This window comes from Pyxicephalus adspersus, chromosome 1 (genome assembly GCF_032062135.1).
Source record: "Pyxicephalus adspersus chromosome 1, UCB_Pads_2.0, whole genome shotgun sequence".
Lineage (NCBI taxonomy): Eukaryota > Metazoa > Chordata > Amphibia > Anura > Pyxicephalidae > Pyxicephalus > Pyxicephalus adspersus.
This window is the reverse complement of record NC_092858.1, coordinates 75,536,926-75,556,934: the sequence shown is the minus strand read 5'-3', so window position 1 is coordinate 75,556,934 and position 20,009 is coordinate 75,536,926. Positions and strand designations below refer to the sequence as shown.

The following is a 20,009-nucleotide window of genomic DNA, read 5'->3' as shown; positions in this document are numbered from 1 at the left end:
ATAAAAAAAAAAAAAATTCTCAAAAAAATAGTTATTTTTTTTTACAAACCATTTTGGCTCTCCAAACCTAAAGTACCACGGCTGTGACACAAATCTACCCTATTCAATTCTCTGCTGCAGCTTTATAATGGAGTCCATGTCTGATAGGCGTGTCCATGTCCATGTCTTATGGGCACCCAGCATGTTGTCCCAAAGACGAAAACTCTTTAGGGCTGTGGTCTCACAATCCTATGTACCATAATGAAAAGTTTTCCTCTTAATGTCATTTATGTTGTTATTATTGTTATCAAAAATAGTATATGCTGTTACGCAACATATATGAGCTGTGTTAGGTGTTCTGTTCCACATTTGTATATTGTAGCTTTCAAGTTGCAATTACAAATAAATAGTTTAATTCCAATAGTCAGGGTTATGCTTCAAGTTTTAGTGACAGATACAACTTCCAAATAGGTTGTCAATTGAATTAAAATATAGACATAAATGCAATTAGTTTACTGTTGTTGCTAGCCAAACCCAAACCTTAAATTCTGTGTGGAGTGAAAAAAAATGTCTCCTATGTGCTTGTGTGCCCACTGTTATGTTACTGGTAATATTTAGCACAGAAAGTGGCATTCCAGCCCTAATTAAAATTATATTTAAATATACACATTGTCATTGTACACAAAACATTCATACATTTTGTTTCATTAAAAAAAATCCTATATAAGGGACACTTTCTGGCAGATCAGGTATTTAAATAAATAAATAAATATATATATATATATATATATATATATATATATATTGTATGATTTTTTATTCTTTTATATATATTCCCAGTTGCTGTTACTGATGCTTTACCACTTATTTTAGATGAAAGGGGTTAGAATGTCCGGTTTTATTTCTGTCTGTGCCCCTGTCAAGAAAGAAACTTTTGGGCTATCTCTTCATTGGGGACACAGACGAACATAGGGACACACTTTAATTGGGGTAGAACATCTGATAATCGCTATCTGTGCTTTCTTGTCCCAGTAACAACCACACCCCTCATTTCTTCTATGGACATCATGGAGACAGAAGTAAGGGAAAATCTTCTTAATGGAAAATGAAATGAAATGAAAACTCTGTTGTGCTCTATCTGAATCTAAACAAATACTGTTGGCTGGAGTTAGGCTTCAAAAGCAGTTATATGTTTTTTTGTTTACGTCAGCATCCCTGTTGTTGTTTCCCTATTAAGCCAAGCCAACTGTTTAGATGTAGTATGGTTACGCATCTAAAATCAAGGAAATAATCTCTCTTTGGGAAAATTAAACTGGACTTTGTTAATCTGTTAAGTGAGCCAATTTTGCTTAAATTTATTTTCCAGTTTGCATTCTGGTATAGTTCAAGGACAGCACATATGTTAAAGGAAAAAACAGTAATCATACCACATATAGAAAATCTTCACTTTTTAATTTTATGTTGAATTCTGAGTAATTGTAGTTGGTATGATAGGTGAATTTACAGTTTATAGTTTGAATGTTGAAGCTATTGTTTTTTAATACATACTGTAGTTCCATTATGTGTGCCAACCATGACCTTCTTGAACAAGGCACACCCTTCAGCTTTGGATAATGTTTAAATACTAAATTAAATAGACTCAGATCATTATGTTTGATTTCCTTTTTATGTGGAAAAATATAACAAGCACAAAAGGGAAGTTTGATCTCTAATGCTGGCCTAAATTTACAGGAAAAGGAAACTTGCAGCTGTACAGGAATAGCCTTATATCCATTCATGTACTGGGTTGTTGTTGGCAGGGAACAGAGGTAGAACCCAAAGGGAAGTTCTAATAATCAATTAATGTGTCGGAAACATACAATAATAACCAGATTTATTTGATTGATGCCTTAGCTATATATTTATATGGGTTAAAACTGAAATTTGCAACCTAAAATGTGTGATCATTTCAATATAGAGTGACCTGAATAAACATTACCATTAACAAACGATCACAACCAATAGGTGTTTTAACAATATTAGTATGTCAAGTGTTTTAATGCATGTATACATGTATACAGTTTACCCTTTTAATAATGCTAGGTCAAACCTGTCTAATCTGTTAATGGGTGTTGTCTGTTTTTGATGAGTTAATGCAACTTGTAGTACACATTGATAACAGTGGCAATACAACATGGCCAAAAAAGTACAGAAAATGTAAATGCAGCTTAGGGAATTTCCTTGATATGTTTTGTGTTCTAAAATAGCTAAATGCCTGTGTTTTATTTAAAAAGGTGCAAATGTATTATGGCATACAACACAGGCAACAGAACAAAACACCATTACAATCTCTGTTGAAGAAAAGGACCACAGAACTAAATAATCACTGTTGGGCTAAGTTTAGACTACTGCCAACCACTAGGTACCAGGTAGTGGTAACAGGTGATATCTGCATTTGCTTGAAGTTGCAAAAGCATTTTTAAAAAACTTTTAATGTAATTGATTGATGTAATTTTCATGAACAATTGGTTAGGTTAACAGCTTCTGGAAAGTGGAAGCTGCTACCTCAAGCAATCACCTAAAAAAATGAGGTTGTTTATTAGTTGTTTGTATTTATACATATTACCTTGGCATATTACGCAGCTCTTTACAAAGTCCAGACATGTCACTTGCTGTCTCTCACGATCATTAATGTCCCTGCCATAGTTTTAAGTCATTACCACAGGGAAAGATAACTAACCTAACTGAATGTTTTTTGGGATGAGGGACAAAACTAGTGACAGTGCCCGGGGGAAACATGGGGAGAACATGCAAACTCTCTGAAGATAGTGTCAAGGCTGAGATTCTAACCTGTGAACCAGAACTGTGTTGTTGATTTTAATGAATTAACTCATTAGCTTCAATGTTAATCTTTTTAATTAAAGGTAGGTATTTGTAGTTCAAGTGGACCTAAACTCCACTAGACAACCCTTTTATTTAAAGTAAATAAAAAAAAAAAGTGCAACCTCCCCTTTCTGTCTTGATCACCGTGGCAGACAAGACTGAATGGGAGAGCAGAGCCTCCTGAGATACATACGTCGCAAATCCTGGGAGCCTCTGACTACTTTAATGGGAGGAAAACAATGCTGATCTCATGCATGTGCAGTGATATTCTCACTTTTTTTCTTTTCCCCATCTACATTAGTAGTAAACTGTGAGCCACCACATTCTGTGGTGGGCTATGATTAGATTGATATATGATATGATATGATATGATTATATTGGCTGACAAATACTTGATGGAAAAAACAGTTACTCTGTGTTATTGTTTTTCCCTTCCCTTCCCTCCCTCAAAATAAAAAATGATAAATGTATAAATGTAACATATTAAAAATTTATGGAGTAAAAAAAAAGTTAAACATATTTTGAGTTAATCTTATTATAGTCCCTGCAATCAAATTGTATTGTCCATAAAACTAAGTCCAACAATATGTGGTCTAATATTAAAGCAGTGAATCTTTTAATCACCAAACATTCTCTGTTGGATAATCCATCCCATTTAAAAAAACAAATAGACCTGGAAGCTTCTACACCGGGGAATGTTTTGGCGGATGTATGTATATATTATTATAATGTACGATGTAAAATATTTTCCTGACAATGTGTCTTTTTAAAGATGATAACTTCTCTTCTAAAGCTTTTAAATTGAACTTGAGTAGAACTAGAAATAGGGTAGTTTTCCTAATACTCCCCAATCTTTGTTTGTGGCTAGTATTTTAAAGACGTGTTGTAAAGTAATCTTCTTAAAAACGTATCTGTATAAAACACATTTTTAGTAGTTTTTTTTTTACTATTTTGGGTCACACTGAGGTCAATTTACTTAATGGATTAGATATTTTTTATCTTGCAAAGTGATTGTTCATTTGAGGAAATTAATGTCTCTTTAGTTTTTTGATTAATGAAAAGCTGTGTATAGGTCAATTAAATAATCATGTGCAAGTGGTGGGGTATTTAAAGTGATATAGTTGATACATTTAGCTAAAGGAACATTTACTGTGCAAAGTAAACATTTAAGTGAACACACTACTTTACCAAATTAACCACACATAGCTAACTCATGTTAGGATACAGTTAATTTAAAGGACATTCTTCACATGCATTCGTCAAATTTTCTGGTTTTCATTCTCCCAAATTTTCATTTCTAACTTGAATACACCAGGAACATACCGGGGTTGTTCCCTTTTACCCTTCCCCTTTGTCCTTGTAGATATTATGGGCTTTGACATGGATGTGGGATACTACCACACATATTTTTTTACAAATTAACTATGTCCCTCACAAACTATTATATCCATTTAAAGTTTCCTGAACTTGTTAAACTAACTTGCCTCTATCTCTAGCCTAAACATTAATTGCCAAAGATTCAAGGAATCACCACTATTCTATAAAGTATGTATCTTGCCAAATATTCACTACAATTTGCAAACTCCTCCTAAAATGAGAGAAAACTCCAGTTTCTAGCATGTCATACTCTTTACAAGCAGGAACCCATAGGTAGCATTAAAATGTCTATAACAAAAGTCTGCTTGGCACTCAATTTATCTCTGTTTTGCCTGCTAGTACACTACTAAATGATTAAACCTGTTGCCAAAATTGAAACTTGCCTGGCATTTCATATTTGTATTGCTGCTAAAAAGATTATCATGGCGTGGAAAAATTATATCGACTTAATTTTACTGGATTTTCATGCACCAATGTATGCTGTATGGTAAGTTAACTGCAATACAACGTGAAAAACTTTCTAAACTTCAATCAATATGGAATCCCTGGGTCACCAACTCTCTACTTGCTTATTTTTATTTAGAGCTTTTTATCAGCTAGATTACCAACAGAGAAACAAAGAGTTTAAGATCCACCCCATAACTGCCCCTTTGGTCCTCCCTTACTTTTTTTCCCCCTTTACTCCCATTTCTTGCACCCTCCTTTTTGTGGTTTTCTCTCTCCTCAACCACAGCACCTTGTACCCCCTATTAAACCCATCGAGGCTTCTGCTGAGCTGGCTTAACTGTTGGGAGCAAGGAAGGGTTCAACACTTTTCAATTTACAATTCTGAAATGTTGCTTTCAACTTTGTCTCCCAGCTAACGATGGTCACCAAGGCAAACAAAGCAAACAAATCTCCCTAGACATGAATACATTTAATAAAATAAAACTTCTCCAAAGTTCTAATTCTTTTCTATTGCAGGGTAAGCAGAGAGGACAGGAATAACTTCTAATGCTAGATGTGTTTGGTTGTTATTGTATAAGTACTGTTATAACTCCCCCACAACGCAAAGCAATCCTAAATAGTTGTAAAACTGCATGAATTATTTATGTAACCAAACCTTTTATTCATCAGAAATATTGTGTTACAATGTTTGTTTGTGTCATGCTTTTGCTGTTAGTTTCATTTGATAAGGCTTGAGAGACATCCAACGCAGCCCTGCAGAACACAAATGCAGATTTATCTAATTAAAAACATCCCACCACTTTCTCTTGTGTTTTAGATGATGTGTATATCACTGACTTGCATGACATGTGGAATCATCAGTCATTTAGAAGTGGTCCCTCCCAAACTTGTTTCTTAAGGAATTTTCCCTTGGGGGGGCATGAAGTCCATGATGTTGACAGCATAAATCATTGAGTAACTCTTAAACTGACATCACGTGATAAATGTGTGCTGTTTATCAAAATCATTCATAGCCCTCTGCTATCACAAGAACCAGGGCCTGATTTCCCTCAAGGCCAGCTAGGCCTTGAGGGTGCCATGGCAAATAGTGTATGCCATGTGTGCCCCTGCCACTGCCTGCACTGCTAGCTTGTTTTTTAGTCTGAAGGAGGTGGATTCTCAATTGGAGCACACATTATCTGCAAGGATAGGGAGGAGGGTGCGATAGGCAAGTTTTTTTCCATCCTATGTCACCTGATCCCGTGCCTGGGTCAGGTGACCAAGGAAGAAGAACCAAGAAGAAGCTTGGGGACGGATGCCAGGACGACGTGGGACCCGACGGAAGACGACACCTCTGCATGGATTGGGATTGAAGGTAAGTGTAATTTTTTTGTTTTAAGAAGTTTTCAGTTTAGTTGCTTTTAAAGGAGCTGCCCAGGAACAGACCATTTCTTGGGAGGAAAGGGGTGCCAGGCGGCCTCGAGTCTGATCTTAGAACATTTTTTAGATGTGCTGCATCAGAATTAAGACCTACCTGAATTCAAAAAGTACCCATCAGACAGGAAAGTAGAGTGCTGTATCTGTGTACTGTATAATTGTACTGTACTACTAAAGATCCCCCCAGCAACATGGTACTTTCCTTGGCATGTCTGAGGAAAACATAGTTCTGTGCTTCAAGAAGAGGTTCATCCTCTCAGGAGTCAGACTGTGCTGTGTATTCATAAGGGCAGAAGTGCACCATTTAGCGTTAATGCACACGCCCGTCTTCCAACCCATGAGCAGTAGTGGGTTCCAGCTGCCACACCAGCTGACATCTTAAGGGCAGAAGCATCCATTCCCCAGCCCTTGCTCTGACAGTGTTACAGCACCACCTCTTGCTGAATCTCTGCATCTCTTCAACACAATTCAAAGCAACCTTTTTTGAGATATTTGTTTACCCGCTTTGCGAATTGACAGTGCCTGTATGCTCCTGATAATTTATTAACCAAAACTATACTTTGCGGCTCGCAGATCCCCTGAGGAAGGCCCTTAAAGGCGAAACGCTTTGAGCCACGAGACATTACCACTATTACAACATTCTATTACCTAGTCAGGGATTACTTTGTCTTGTACATTGATACAATGCCCCACATTCACTTATGTGGGATGGATTCATACGCTATGCGTATTTCTTAAAATTTATGTGTGTTGTATGCAGTTTATTATAACCCACTTAATACTATTTCTTGAATTGCCAAAAACACCTCAGCTGTTTTTTCCCTATTTGTTTTTCTCCTAATCACAATTATTGGGGTTGGCATTGACCACTAATATGAAACCAGAGGATAGCTAGACTCTATTTTTTGTGAGGAGAAATCATTGGCAGGAGGCTGTGCACTCTGAGGGTCCCCACCACCTGCTTATATATCAAAAAAAATCAGGTAATTGCACCTCTGTATGTTTTATTGAAAAATTGAACTGGCTTCTTTATTATAGTTACTTCTCTCCTCAAGCTTTATATTCTCACCCCAGTACACCAATTCAGTGCTCTAGGATGTGTTCCTAGAATGTCCAGTCTTATCCTGAGGTACAATTGCTTCTTTTCTTCACCTACACTAAGAGGTCCATTTTTAAAGCCGTGAATATGACATTCCATATAGGGATCTATATAGGGACATATAGGGGTCTATATATTAAGCAGTGAGTATGAAATTCATTGAAACATTCTCTGGTAGAGAATCTTCCAGGTCTATGTGTTTCAATAGCAATTAGTGCTTCCTCACCAGGTAATGTTTCAGTGAATGTCAGATTCACTGCTTTATACAAAGATTCCTACAAAGCACAGCAGATTTTTTTTGTCTCTAAAAAAAAAAAAATGCATTTTCTAATTAAAATAAAAAACCTGTAGGGAGTAATATTGCATTACTGAAGACTTGTAATATAATTTTCTTTTAGGAGATACATTAGATCAGAGGTCAGCAATCTTTTTGGCCACTAGGCCATTTTAGGGGTGCACAGGAGCACACTAGGCTACGCCCTAATGGCTCGGCCCCCACTATGAACGCCCACTGAAGGGAAATAACTCTCCTCCGCAATGCATACGGAGGAGAGGGATGTTCCCTATTTACCCCGGCGACGGAAGTGTTAACGCCGGCCGGGGTAAATAGGGAAGGGAGCCACCACACGGAGGCTCAAGGAGCAGCTGCGGTAGTTTGTTCCTGGTTCCCCCGCAGGTTGCTGTCTGGCATTAGGCCGGATCAGCCAGGGGGCGTTGGGCCGGAACAAACTACCAGCTAGGCCTTATTTGGCCTAAAAACTTAAGTTTGCTGACCCCTGCATTAGATGATCAAAGATTAACTAAAAGTAAAATATTTTTTATTTACGTCTTTTGAACCTCAACCTATTTTTCATTTTACAACACTGTGCTTGAACCCTTTATAATTATGCTGTTGCTCTAAGGATTTAAAACTTTGCATTTGGGGCTTTCACTATCTTACTAATGAAAACCATATGTTTTTTCCAGTACTTTTAGTAGAAAACTCAAAAACTTAAAGTCAGTTTTCAGTGTTCTTTTTGTTTGTGTTCTATGCAGTACCAAGACAACTCATTCCTCAACATTTTCAAGTGCTCAGGCCAATACTGCATCATCCAGCAATACAAATCCTAATAACTAGCTTATATTAGTTTCTATATTAGCTCAACCCCAAGCCATGTAAATGCTGGCTTTACAAACCTGGTATTCTATCAATGCATCTGCAAAACTGCCCGAACAAACCAATGGTGATCTCACAGTATTCATTATTGGCCCTCAATGTGCACAGATACACATTTGCATCTGCTACAGGGCACATATGGCCAATTTATTAACAAATGTGAACAATGTTAACAACAATGTTTTTGTCTTTTTCGATTAGATTAGTAAAAACATTTACTTATTTTTGTAAATCTTTTTTACATAGATCTCATTATTTGCCTATGTTTGTCTATATTTTTAAACACCTGCTGACAGAGATTTGCTTTTCAACAATCCTTCTATTTAAAACACAATTAAAGCAACCCCTTTTGCTAGTGGTATGGCCAGGCCTGTATGTCTTCTGTGGGTGGCTGGTATTTTGTGGGGAGGGAGATCATCATGTACTGATTTAGGCATGCTTGAAGCATATTATTTATAAGATTTTCAATGTTGTCCTTTCCAATGCAGAGACTTATCCATCCTTCTTACCGCTCCTCTTCTGCTGCATCTCTCTGTAGTTCTCTTCATTGGCTCCCATTTCACCTTAGAATCAAATTCAAGCTCCTGTGCTTTGCCTTCAAACCTTTCCACAGTTCTTGTCCAACATAATATTCTGACCTGGTAGAAAAATACAACCCAATCTTTTAATCTGCAGCTTTTATTGAATAATATTTAAACAATATGATTCTGCCATAAACCTATTTCCTAATGCAACTTGGTAATGGGGCCAAGCAGTTGACTGAGTAGATCATCAGGCAATTGGTAACTGCATGTTCTTGGAAGGATAGGACCTCCAAGCTCCACCTAGTCAAGTTGGAGATTAGAATATCACAATGTTCCCATCTGAGATATGAATCTGTTAAGAGCCAGTTTTATGAGGATTCATGTCTTATCTCCACAAGGGGTATTTTTAAGGGTTGTGTTGTTTAGTTGTTTATTGTGAACACTTGGAAGGCAGGAGTCAACTATCTTGATGAGATTATACTGTATATTATTTGTTGATTAAAATAATTTGGTGACTAGACAGAACTAAACTGTCTTTTGCAGATAATTTATTTGCTTATTATAACTAATTCCAATCACTCCCCAAAAATGGATGTCTGGCATGCTGTTACAGTGTATAAATGGTAAATCCAGTCTATATTAGGAACCATGGAGCTAAGGACATCAAAACACATTACAAATAAACTTGCCTTCTCAACTTCTTAATATTTATTAATCAGTGTTTATCCACATAGTGCTCCAAACAGTTACCAATTGCCAGATGATCACATCAGTGTTACCTCATTGATTCAAATGATCAATTAGTCACATTTGTGTTTGTTTTTATTTTATCTCTAATCCATATATTTCTACAAACCATATCACAGAACTCTAGACGTGCAGCATTCCAATACTGCTGACCTTTAAAATTCGTACAACTTTCTGCAAGGCTCACACCCAAGGATGACACAACCCATTGCATATTTTTCTCTGACATTGTGGTAATATTGCCTATGTGGATTAATGAATATAGTTTTCTCCATAGTAATAATTCTTCCAATGAATTATTGCAGCAGTATCATAAATGGTCCACATTAGAGATTGTGAGTTTTTTAATTGCTGCAGCTGAGAAAATGGTAACTCAGTGTTCTAAACAATAAATTTGTTTTAATATATCAACTTTTTCCATCATTATGCTGTATTTTTAAAACTGTAATGCCAGTGAATCAGAAGTAATGTATTTTCTTGGCTTTCATGCCATGAAGGAAACAAATTTATAAAATTACCCCTGCACATTTATGACAATTATCTGAAAACAGTCAGGATTAAAAATCTTTTTTTTGTCATTAAATAGTGCATTGCAAATGCCAAGTATACTACCTCCTCATGGGGCAAGGTATTTATTAATAAATTACTGTGGGCAGGAATCCCTTTTTATATATCTTCTAATTGTGTCAGAAACATGTTATTAATCAGAAAAATACAGGACCCTATTACTAGTTTCTGCTGGTAATGACAATAAAATTGGTGTCTTGGTAGACTGGGCAATGCATACAAATAGTTAAAGATTATATATTGGTTAGTGTGCAGTTATTCATCTATCTCTACCGTCAATTAAAATGGAACTAACCGTCATATCCTTTGCAGTGAAAAACAGCCCCATCAAATCTACAGTTGCTTTGGTCCCACACATTTGATCAGCTATAATACCTGCCAGGACCAACACAACTAGGATCCTGGAGGGATTGAAGACTTTCCATCTTTAGTGAATTAACCACTGACAACTACAGTTAGCATATAGCATAAAAAATCTAAAAAACGTACATTTAATTTAGTTGTGAAACTGTAAAAATTTAGACGGGTTAGTTTTTTTTTTTGTTTTGTATACTTAATATTTTTGAATACTTATCTTTTTATTTTTATACTGTAATATTTTAAGTAAAAGTGGTTTATTATTTCTATCTGGTGAATGAGCATTATATGAACACCACTTTTATTAGAAGATATACATTCATACATAATTGAAATTGTAATAATAGTTTTTTCACAGTACAAAATAAATCATTCAAGGCTAAATGGCATTGCCAGTACCGTTTTTTTAGGTTCTGTGTTTCTAAACCTGATGATAATGTTTATGGCATTGCACATTTTTTGAATTACTAGGTCTGAATATGAATGCTAGTGTTTGTGTTTAGTATTCTGCTATAACAGAGGAAGGTATTGTGTCCAAATAAACCACACAGGCAGAATTGGCAGAAAAGTTATTGTGTACTAAATTCTTGTATAAATTTGTGTTAGAAGTTATATTATTTTTTTAAATTAGGAATTTATATTTTTAACTCATAATCCAATGAATCAACACATGTGAAGAAAAAAAAAGGAGTAGTCCTCAAGCAAGTGCCACAGCTAATTTAGGTTAAAAGGTACAGCCAGTGACATTTTTGACACTGAAATTGTAATTTTTAATCATTTTGTAGAAAAGCAAGGACAGTAGAACTTTGCCAACTTACCAGGTGCTTCCACTGTAGAAATGCTTGGTACTCACTCCAACTGAGGATGGCCCCTAAATCCTAGTGACTCTGGATAAAATATTCTATTGGTACACAGTCTATCATAGGATGTGAAAAGTATTTTTATTTTTTAAAGGCTGTATTTTGCTTAAACAATAGGCATATATCAGTTGCTCCACTGTGTGGAATTTCCAGCCATGTTTTTTTTCAGCTGAAAAAACACTACTTAACAGCTTGTTGGAAAAACTGGCAAATTATAAATACGTTTATTCACTTAAACCTAGACACCATGGACAGAGATGTTAATGTTTTATGACTGTAAAACTAAACAAGTTGATTCTTTAGTCATATGTGCCAATATCCATAAAAATAAAGTATATGTACACAAATTCCTGGTTAGTACTATTAGTTTAGCTCTTTTTTAACATTTGAAGCTACATATCAAATTTTATTGAAATGACATTTGGCTGAAAGAAACAAACCCATTGTAATGTTAAAAAAAAAAAACGGCTAACTTGATAAACTAGATTTAATGCATAATTACAAGAAGAAGAATATATCAAAGAAGTGGATCATTAAATCAAGGGGATTTTATTCTAAGAGTAAGAATGTAGTCATTTAGAATGTATGTACAGGTGAAACTCTTTTATCATGTTTTTGATAGAGTAGGAAACGGTAAGAACTCTGCCCTGAGTTTTGAAATGGTAATGTATTTGGCATAATGGAATGCTCCAGTTTCTAATTGCTGTAGAAACAGAATATTCTGTGCTATAGCAGATATGTATTATTTTGTGTTGTAAACCACTATGTAGATTATTCTTTTTTTGATTAAAGTAATACACCTTGTGTTAAAAGGTTTCCATTTTTGTTGGTGCCACAAATATTATAAACCTATAAGAGATGATATATGGCAGCTTTCTTTGATTACTTTTATTTTTGTTTAGAGTTACTGAGTCCAGGTTGTCATTTGGATCCTTGTTTCATTACCAAAGGATTATTGCATGTGTTTGCTATTACATGGAATTATTGAGAGGTACCAGTTCCAACACTAAGCTTCAGGATCTCTAATAAAAGTATTTTTTGTGGCTTCTATTAGTCAGGAAACATGTGGTACCCTAGCAGAACCCTTCTAGTATGTGTGTCCCATGCTTACTTGTGCTCTCTAGAAATCCCAGGATGTCCATTGTATCGAAAACTACAGTTTGAGTACATTTAGAGGTAATAAACCTCTCATGTTTTTTTTAAAAGGACTGGTCACAAGAATTCATGTTTGTAAACTTTTGATGATAATTTTTTGTGTAAAGGTTTTAAAAATGTTGCATGTACACAATATTTTATTTTGTTTGTATACACAACAATTCATAATAGTTTAATTTTTACTGGAATTATAAGTTTGATAAACAAGTTGGCAAGACATACCGAATCAAAACAGTCATCATCATTTTTGGTTTTGGAACCCTCTCCTTTCAAAAAATATATATTCTTTTTGGTTTGCAAAGCTTTGACATGTATAAAATGTGCATGTGTTACATTAAGTGTTTAGCTGCAGAAATGCAGGAATCCTTTTTAAACATAAATCAGCAAGACAAAGACAGGTCAGCTTTGATAATAAGGCTTCTTAAAATAAAAAAACCCACACATGTGAGCTATTGAGTCTAATAACTGTATTTGTATAGTTATGAAACTGCAGAGGCAGCTTAGATCCTAATACCCTTTGAAGATCCAACAGATAATCTATCAACACATCCTTGGTACATCTCTGCCTAGAAATATCTCCTAAACTATTCTAACTATGGCATGTCTAACATTAGAAAGTGAAATTAATAGATTTTAGAACAGAATAACCTCCCTGAGTCATCATAGTTTCTAAATGGTATGTTACGCCCTTTTCCTGGTCTGCTAAGATCTGCTTGTTCTATGACTGATTCATCAGGTACCATTTACTTGTACAACACCAACATTCATGATTTCTTACTAATCTAAGAATTAGGTCCATATGGCATTACATAAGTGTTAACAAGGGCCTCCAATGGGATGAAAGAAAAAGTGTTAGAACTTCAGTCAGAATAAAAGAGCTGGTTTGGCCCCCACAGAGCATTTTTTTTATCTTACCTGACTGACAAATGTCCCTCCTAACGACCCCTACTCATTAAAACTTTCCTCTTCTGCCAGAAATAATACTTTTTTGGCTGCCTGTGTCATTGTTGGAGGTTTTCTTCAATTCATGTTTTGTTAGACTAATGCAAGTGAGGAGACTTTTCAGTAAGTTGAAATTTCATAGATGGACACATACATGGATTTTCTAACCCTACCACATCCAATAAAAAACACATTTTGCCTGGAGTTGGGCTTATTTCTTAAAAAACAACAATTTACAGTTTTAACAACTCACTACATATTGGCTGCTAGTTAAATTGATGTCTTTTTGTTTGTGTGGTTTGTTTGCACCTAGTTCTGTCTCCAGACCAAAATTCTGAAGATTTTCCTACACTAAAAAAGTGAATGGATTGTTCTTTTTTGTTCACATGCTGTTAGACATCAGGTTGCCCTGAGTGCAGGTCAGGCCTAAATCTACCAGAATTTATGTTTTTGTTACTTGAATTCAAAAATCTAGATTGGGGCTACCATCTCGATCCAGTCCTCAAGATCAGAATCTCTACACATTTTTAATATTTCTCAGTCAGCAATGAAATGATTGTGGCATGGTTTACAAAGAGTTAAAAAAAATAGTTTATATGGCTGTATATTGCCCCCGAAAACTAGAGTTGGACATCCCTGATCTAGATTATCACAAAGCCAACCTTCTGAAAAAATATTTGCAAACAATTATCCCACTTCTCAGTTGCTTTTATTTACCTGTCAGCAGCAAATAATTTAAAATTATGGAAGTTACTGGTGCTCATATTATTGCTACACCCATGCTGTGAGTGGAAAGCAGCAGAATATGCCAGAGACTGGTTCTTCAAAGAGCAAAATTGTATCTCTCCAGTGTGGTACAGGCACACGTACACTTCATTCGTTATAATATTGAGGTGCTGTTTATCAGTGTCATCTCCATGTATGTACCTAACATTCACATTTATTGCAGTGCACCATAGTGCACAGTAACACACTACCAACGGAGTTGTGCTGTGCTACATAGGAAAAATAGCACGTCTGATTTTTTTTTTTTTGTTCATTATGGTGTGTTGGTGGCATCCTATGCATGTGATTGGACTGTTGTAACACATTCATTTGTAGCGTTGATAGAATGCAGTGGAACAGATAGGTGTGAATCCAGTTTTAAATTTACTCTGTATTGCCTGCATGAGAAACTTAAATTACAGGCTTTCTTGAATTAATTGAATGCATTCAGGAACAATAGTTAAACAGATAATCATTTTTATGTCACATATAAAGTAGTCACCTATTGCCCCTTTTTACACTTTTTTGTTGGAAATGTTTGTTTTCAAAGAAGTGCATACCCTGTTCAAAGGCCTAAATAAATAAGATTCAGTAGCCCTCTTAGGGAATTTGTCACAAATAGGTAGGACAAATGTCACCTAGAATAATGGGAATAAGCCTAATGATGAAAAAAGACAGTGTATATAGTTATATGGGATTAGTAACAAAAAACAGGATTTATGTTTTTATTTTAAACATACCAGCCACTGTGGAATTCCTTAAAATATCCTATATAACTTTTAAAATCACGTTTTGGTATATAAATTATCTTCAGCATTTAGTCAGGAATAAATAGTTATAGATTTCTCAGGATATGTCAGTTACCAGCATCATGGCATCTATGGATGCTTAGCAGATACATACTTTAAACATCTGCTTTTTAGTAAACATTCAATTTTTCTTTTTTAAAAACTAAAGTTTAAACTTAATAAAGGTATCATTTTTCGGAATGGGGGCAGCAAATTTTTTTTTCAATTTATAGTAGTTTTACAGCTAGAATTATGTGAGTTTGTAAGTACAATTCCCTCAGTAACTTAAGTGTAATCAACAGCTTTTCTTTTTTGTTTTTTATCATTGAGTTTTAGAATTTATAAATGCAATAACTTGTACCTTACCTAAGAACTGTGAGCTGTAAAACTGTCTCCCTATAAACCTGTGTGTGAAATGTCATGACATTAAGTCTGATCCTGAACTGTGTGTAACCATTTAAAGGCAATAAGGATACTGTGGTGTATGGGAAATGTGTAGTGGCGACAGTTTAAAACAGTATTTTACTTTTTGCTTAGCTTACCACAAAGAAGACAGCTTCAAGAAATGCATATGATCACATAAGATAATGATAAGATGCTGTACAGTAGCTAGCATTTTTACACCACTAGATCCCGGGTTCGAATCTTAACATGAATGTTGCTAGCATAAAATTTGCATGTTATTCCTGTGTTTAAGTGGGCTCTCTCTAGGCATTCCCATATCCCAAAACCATACTGATTGGTAAATTGGCCTTGGACTATGTTAGGAACAATGGACTAGGGCCATTAGATTGTAATTAGTAGTTATTGGCATGATAATGGACTCTTCTTAAATGACTGCATAATATGTTGGCGCTATATAAATACCTGATAATATTAGGACTGTGTTTAAATGTAATGTGATGTGTAGGCAGTATCTGGCCTTGAAATGCATTTACTTAAGAGTGCACAACACATGCTTTTGAAATTACAAGAGAAGAATCTGCAAAGGCCAAAGTTATAAAACTGGGTTTGAGTAATTACAGTAGGGATGGGATAGTTTTGAAACAGCATTTGTGTACATTTCCTTGTCAGAACATAATCTAGTTTAGAGAATTTCCTAATGCACTATAAAAAACAAAATCTACAAATTTGCTGATTTGAATATTCCCATACTGGGAATCCCATCCTTATTTTATTACATAACCCCTTAGGTCCACACTTATTTGTTTGGCACCCATCTGGGAGTGTTAGTTTATCAACACCTAACCGTGTACACATATGGCTATAGCCTTTAAATGCGTCCCAGCTTGCTTTTCAAGGTATTTCTTGGGCTTTTTAAAGAATTAAGTATTTATCCAGTGGTGTCAAACTCTGGCCCACAACGTTCTTTTTTTTTGGCCCCCAAAGTAATCCTAAATATGAATTGCAGCTGGCCCACTGTTGCATTGAAATAGCGCCGCTACTACAATTCCCGGCATCACTCGCGTCTATAGACCAGCGGCCTCGTCTGCCTTTGCCTGGCCCCGCATTGGACAATTTTATAGACGCAAGGAATTGTAGTAGCGGTGCTATTTCAGTGAAGAGGGAGTTCCAGCCACTCATAACATTAAGCCCCACATTTGACTGTTGACGCAGGGAATTGTAGTAGCAGTGCTATTTCAGTTTCAAGCTTGACCCATGACTTTTTTCTAAGTTTTTTTTTAATTTTGGCCCACTGTGTATTTGAGTTTGACACCCCTGTATTTATCTAACTCAGTTTGTGCAATATTTAAAATGAATCCCTTTTTTATACTAGTGCACTGATATAATTTGTTTTTTTTTACTTAGTGTTCTAATGCTACAGTTATAAAAGACAACCAGTCACTTATTCTGTGATCTGCATTTCAGTCAATCCGTATGGACAATGGGCCAAGAAATGACATGTGTTAAAGAAGTGTCTGTTCTTCAGATGTTTTACTTCTAAAATTAAAAATCCATCACATTGTGAAGTGTCTGTTGGTTAAGGAAACTCTTACCATATTGTGCAAAAAAACATAAATACAAACTTACAAATAATTTTAGGTGGAATTATTTGCTAAAACTACTTGTTAGCAGGTTTGTATTTATGGAGGAAGGGATTCTGCCCTAGGATTGTCCTCGTTGCCTGATACCAATTATTACTCATTATACACGTTTGTGTATAATATATATGTGCATGTGCCTTACAGATGCCTGTAATAAGAAAATCACATGCTCATGCATTAAAGTTGCATCATGCTCACCCAACAAATAATGGAAGACCAGATCCAGAAAATTGGGGAAGGATGGCAGTGGCTAGAAAGAGGAGACAAAGGGAAATGAGACAATGCATTATTAGATGCAAATGTGGCATATTGTGCCAGTATGCCATGCATTTTTATAGCAACAGTCCCCAAACCAGCAAGAATTTAGTTTCATTTCAACATAATTGCAATGCACTACTCTTTACATGTCAAGTGTAAGGGTACTTCCTAAAGGCCACATTGTTACATCAACCTGTCTCTCCTCAAAACCTCTAAAACGCAACTCAAATTCAAATATTACTGGTAGTTTTTAGTCTGATTTGTTGTTGTGATATATAAGGCTTTATAGGAAGAATCTGCAGAATGTGCATTTGTGATAACCTCTCCCATATTACAAATAGGTAATTAAAGCAGTTTCCAAATTACAACAGTAAAACTGATCTGAAATATGTCAAAATGGAAAATGCCAAGCAAAACAGTATTGAACAAACAGACTGAGCCTTTATGTTTGTATATTGAAGTAAATTTTTAACCCAATATTAATCAAATGTTGCAAGCCATGTAGTTGCATATATTTGCCCAATGTGGGAGGTAGAGCCTGATGAAACTGTCTCTTATTTCTCTACAGTAAAGAAACTGAACATGAAGGCGCATATCAACATCACCAGTGACACGTTGACTATGAAATTTCACCGTCCAAACCAAAGCATCAAGTTAGAGGGCTTTATACTTGGATATGGCAGCAATTATTTCACAAACCAGTACATTCAGTGGCCAGAAAATGGGAAGTCATTTGTCACTGATGTTGGTAAGTTTTTTTATTTTCTTACCATAGGAACAGTAAATGAAATGCACAGTAACATTTCCTATCTTGTATTTTACAACCTTTTACACTTTTAGTCAGTTTACAGTGCTGTGACTATTACATAATAACGCTGTAATGATGAGAATATTTTTTTTGAAAAGACTCAAGACCTGGAAATGTTACCATATTCATATAGATGGATTATATTTTACAAGCAAACAGGGGACTTCATTCATTATGTAAGATCACATGTTGTAAAATAACACCAGGCAGCAAGTCCAAAGTGTATGTGTCTGACTATTTGAAACAACCCTTCAAAAACATTTAACTTCTTTTTTAGTATTTTGAACTAATTTCTATATGTGTTGTATTATCATACAAGAGGCCTAAAGCAGGGGTCAGCAACCTTAGGCTATGTTCACAATGGTCATGTAGTTCCAGTAAGTTTACTGCTTCCTCATGGCAGTGAACTGCTGCCTCTGGGGAGAGATTATTATTATTATATCACACAGCGCTGTACATTAACTAGGGGTTGCAAATGACAGACTAATACAGACAGTGATATGTAGCTTCTCCTCACAGCAGACCTATAAAGAAAGAATTGGGGCCGAAGTGAGTGGTACAGTACTGCCGAATGTGCAGACGCTAGTTCTTAAAAAACCAGTGCTCTAGTACAACCAGCTGTCAAAAGTCCAGAATGTCCAATTAAATCAACAAAAAAAAATAACTTTCAGGTCTCAAGCTGAAAGGGTTTTTTTTTTTAAACTCATGTGTATGACAAACACAGTTTTTGGTCTTTTTGCACCTCAATAGGACATACTGCATCCAAAGAAACACAGTGTAATGCAATGCAGGTCAGTTGAAGCTGCTGAATTGCAATGTGTGCTGTTCAAATAAAATCAATAAGATTTGCTAACCTGTATTTCATGTGCATACCAAGAAAACAACACAAATCAGCATAGGCTCATACGAGCAATAGTCCTTATGTGCGTGTTCTGCACTGAGCAGTTGCGCTAACTGTTTTCACCCCTGTTTGAGTGGATGCGATTAGGGAAATTTTATGCATCATATTGACCCTGATTTATTAAAGCTCTCCAAGGCTGGAGAGAATACACTTTCACCAGTGAAGCTGGGTGATCCAACAAACCTGAGATGGGTCTGGTCCAGGATTTAAAGCATTTGCTAGCAAAGAGCAAATGACATTGAAGAAATCCATTCCTGGTTTGCTTGATCACCTATCTTCACTGGTGAAAGTTCATTCTCTCCAGCCTTGGAGAGCTTTAATAAATCAGGCCCATTGAGTCAAAAGATCTTCACCATAGGTGTAAGAACACAGAACACCTAAAACACTGACCAAGCACCATCTATTGTGTCTTGTTAGGTGAGTTTACTAACAAATCCCTATGTGTGAAAAAAGTTAAACTCTGCATTTGGATCTACCTTTATCCATATGCATGGGAGTTATTTCATCCTGGCACAAAATCTCTCCAATACTGTTAGAAGTGCTGACAGGCAGGCCGAAACATTCAGGACAGGGGAGGGTGTAAAGCCTACCTATCAGCCCTTTTAAAGCTAATTTAAGCTTCACTTTAATAGGACATCCATGAGCGCAAAAATTAAAAGTAAAAAATATGGCTGCAGCACCCTATTGTTCATTGTTGTGCTGGTTGTCTAACTTGTGAATCTACACTTATAATATGGAAAGCATTGGCACTTACTTGCCTCAACATATAGGCATTTGTAGTTTATAACAAGAAAGGACAAGGCTGTTTGCAGTCTCCAGGTTATATATACATGATTATTAATCATCACCAAATCTTTTTCATCTCATTTATAGTTTTTATGGTGCTTTAATGTCCAACAAATATTGTTTAGCAAGATAAACAATTTAAATCACCAGTTACAGACTCTGTGCATATT

At 35.6% G+C, this 20,009-nt stretch overlaps 1 protein-coding gene across 39 annotated transcripts in view; it reads left to right on the top strand.

Moving 5' to 3' along the window:
- ABI3BP (ABI family member 3 binding protein) overlaps positions 1–20,009 on the top strand; it is a 187,678-nt gene that overhangs the window by 25,352 nt on the left and 142,317 nt on the right. For all 39 annotated transcript variants that reach the window (XM_072414769.1, XM_072414669.1, XM_072414687.1 and 36 more), the window contains exon 2: positions 17,913–18,092. In XM_072414769.1, the coding sequence (XP_072270870.1) occupies positions 17,913–18,092 (180 nt within the window). The remainder of the gene's footprint in view (positions 1–17,912; positions 18,093–20,009) is intronic.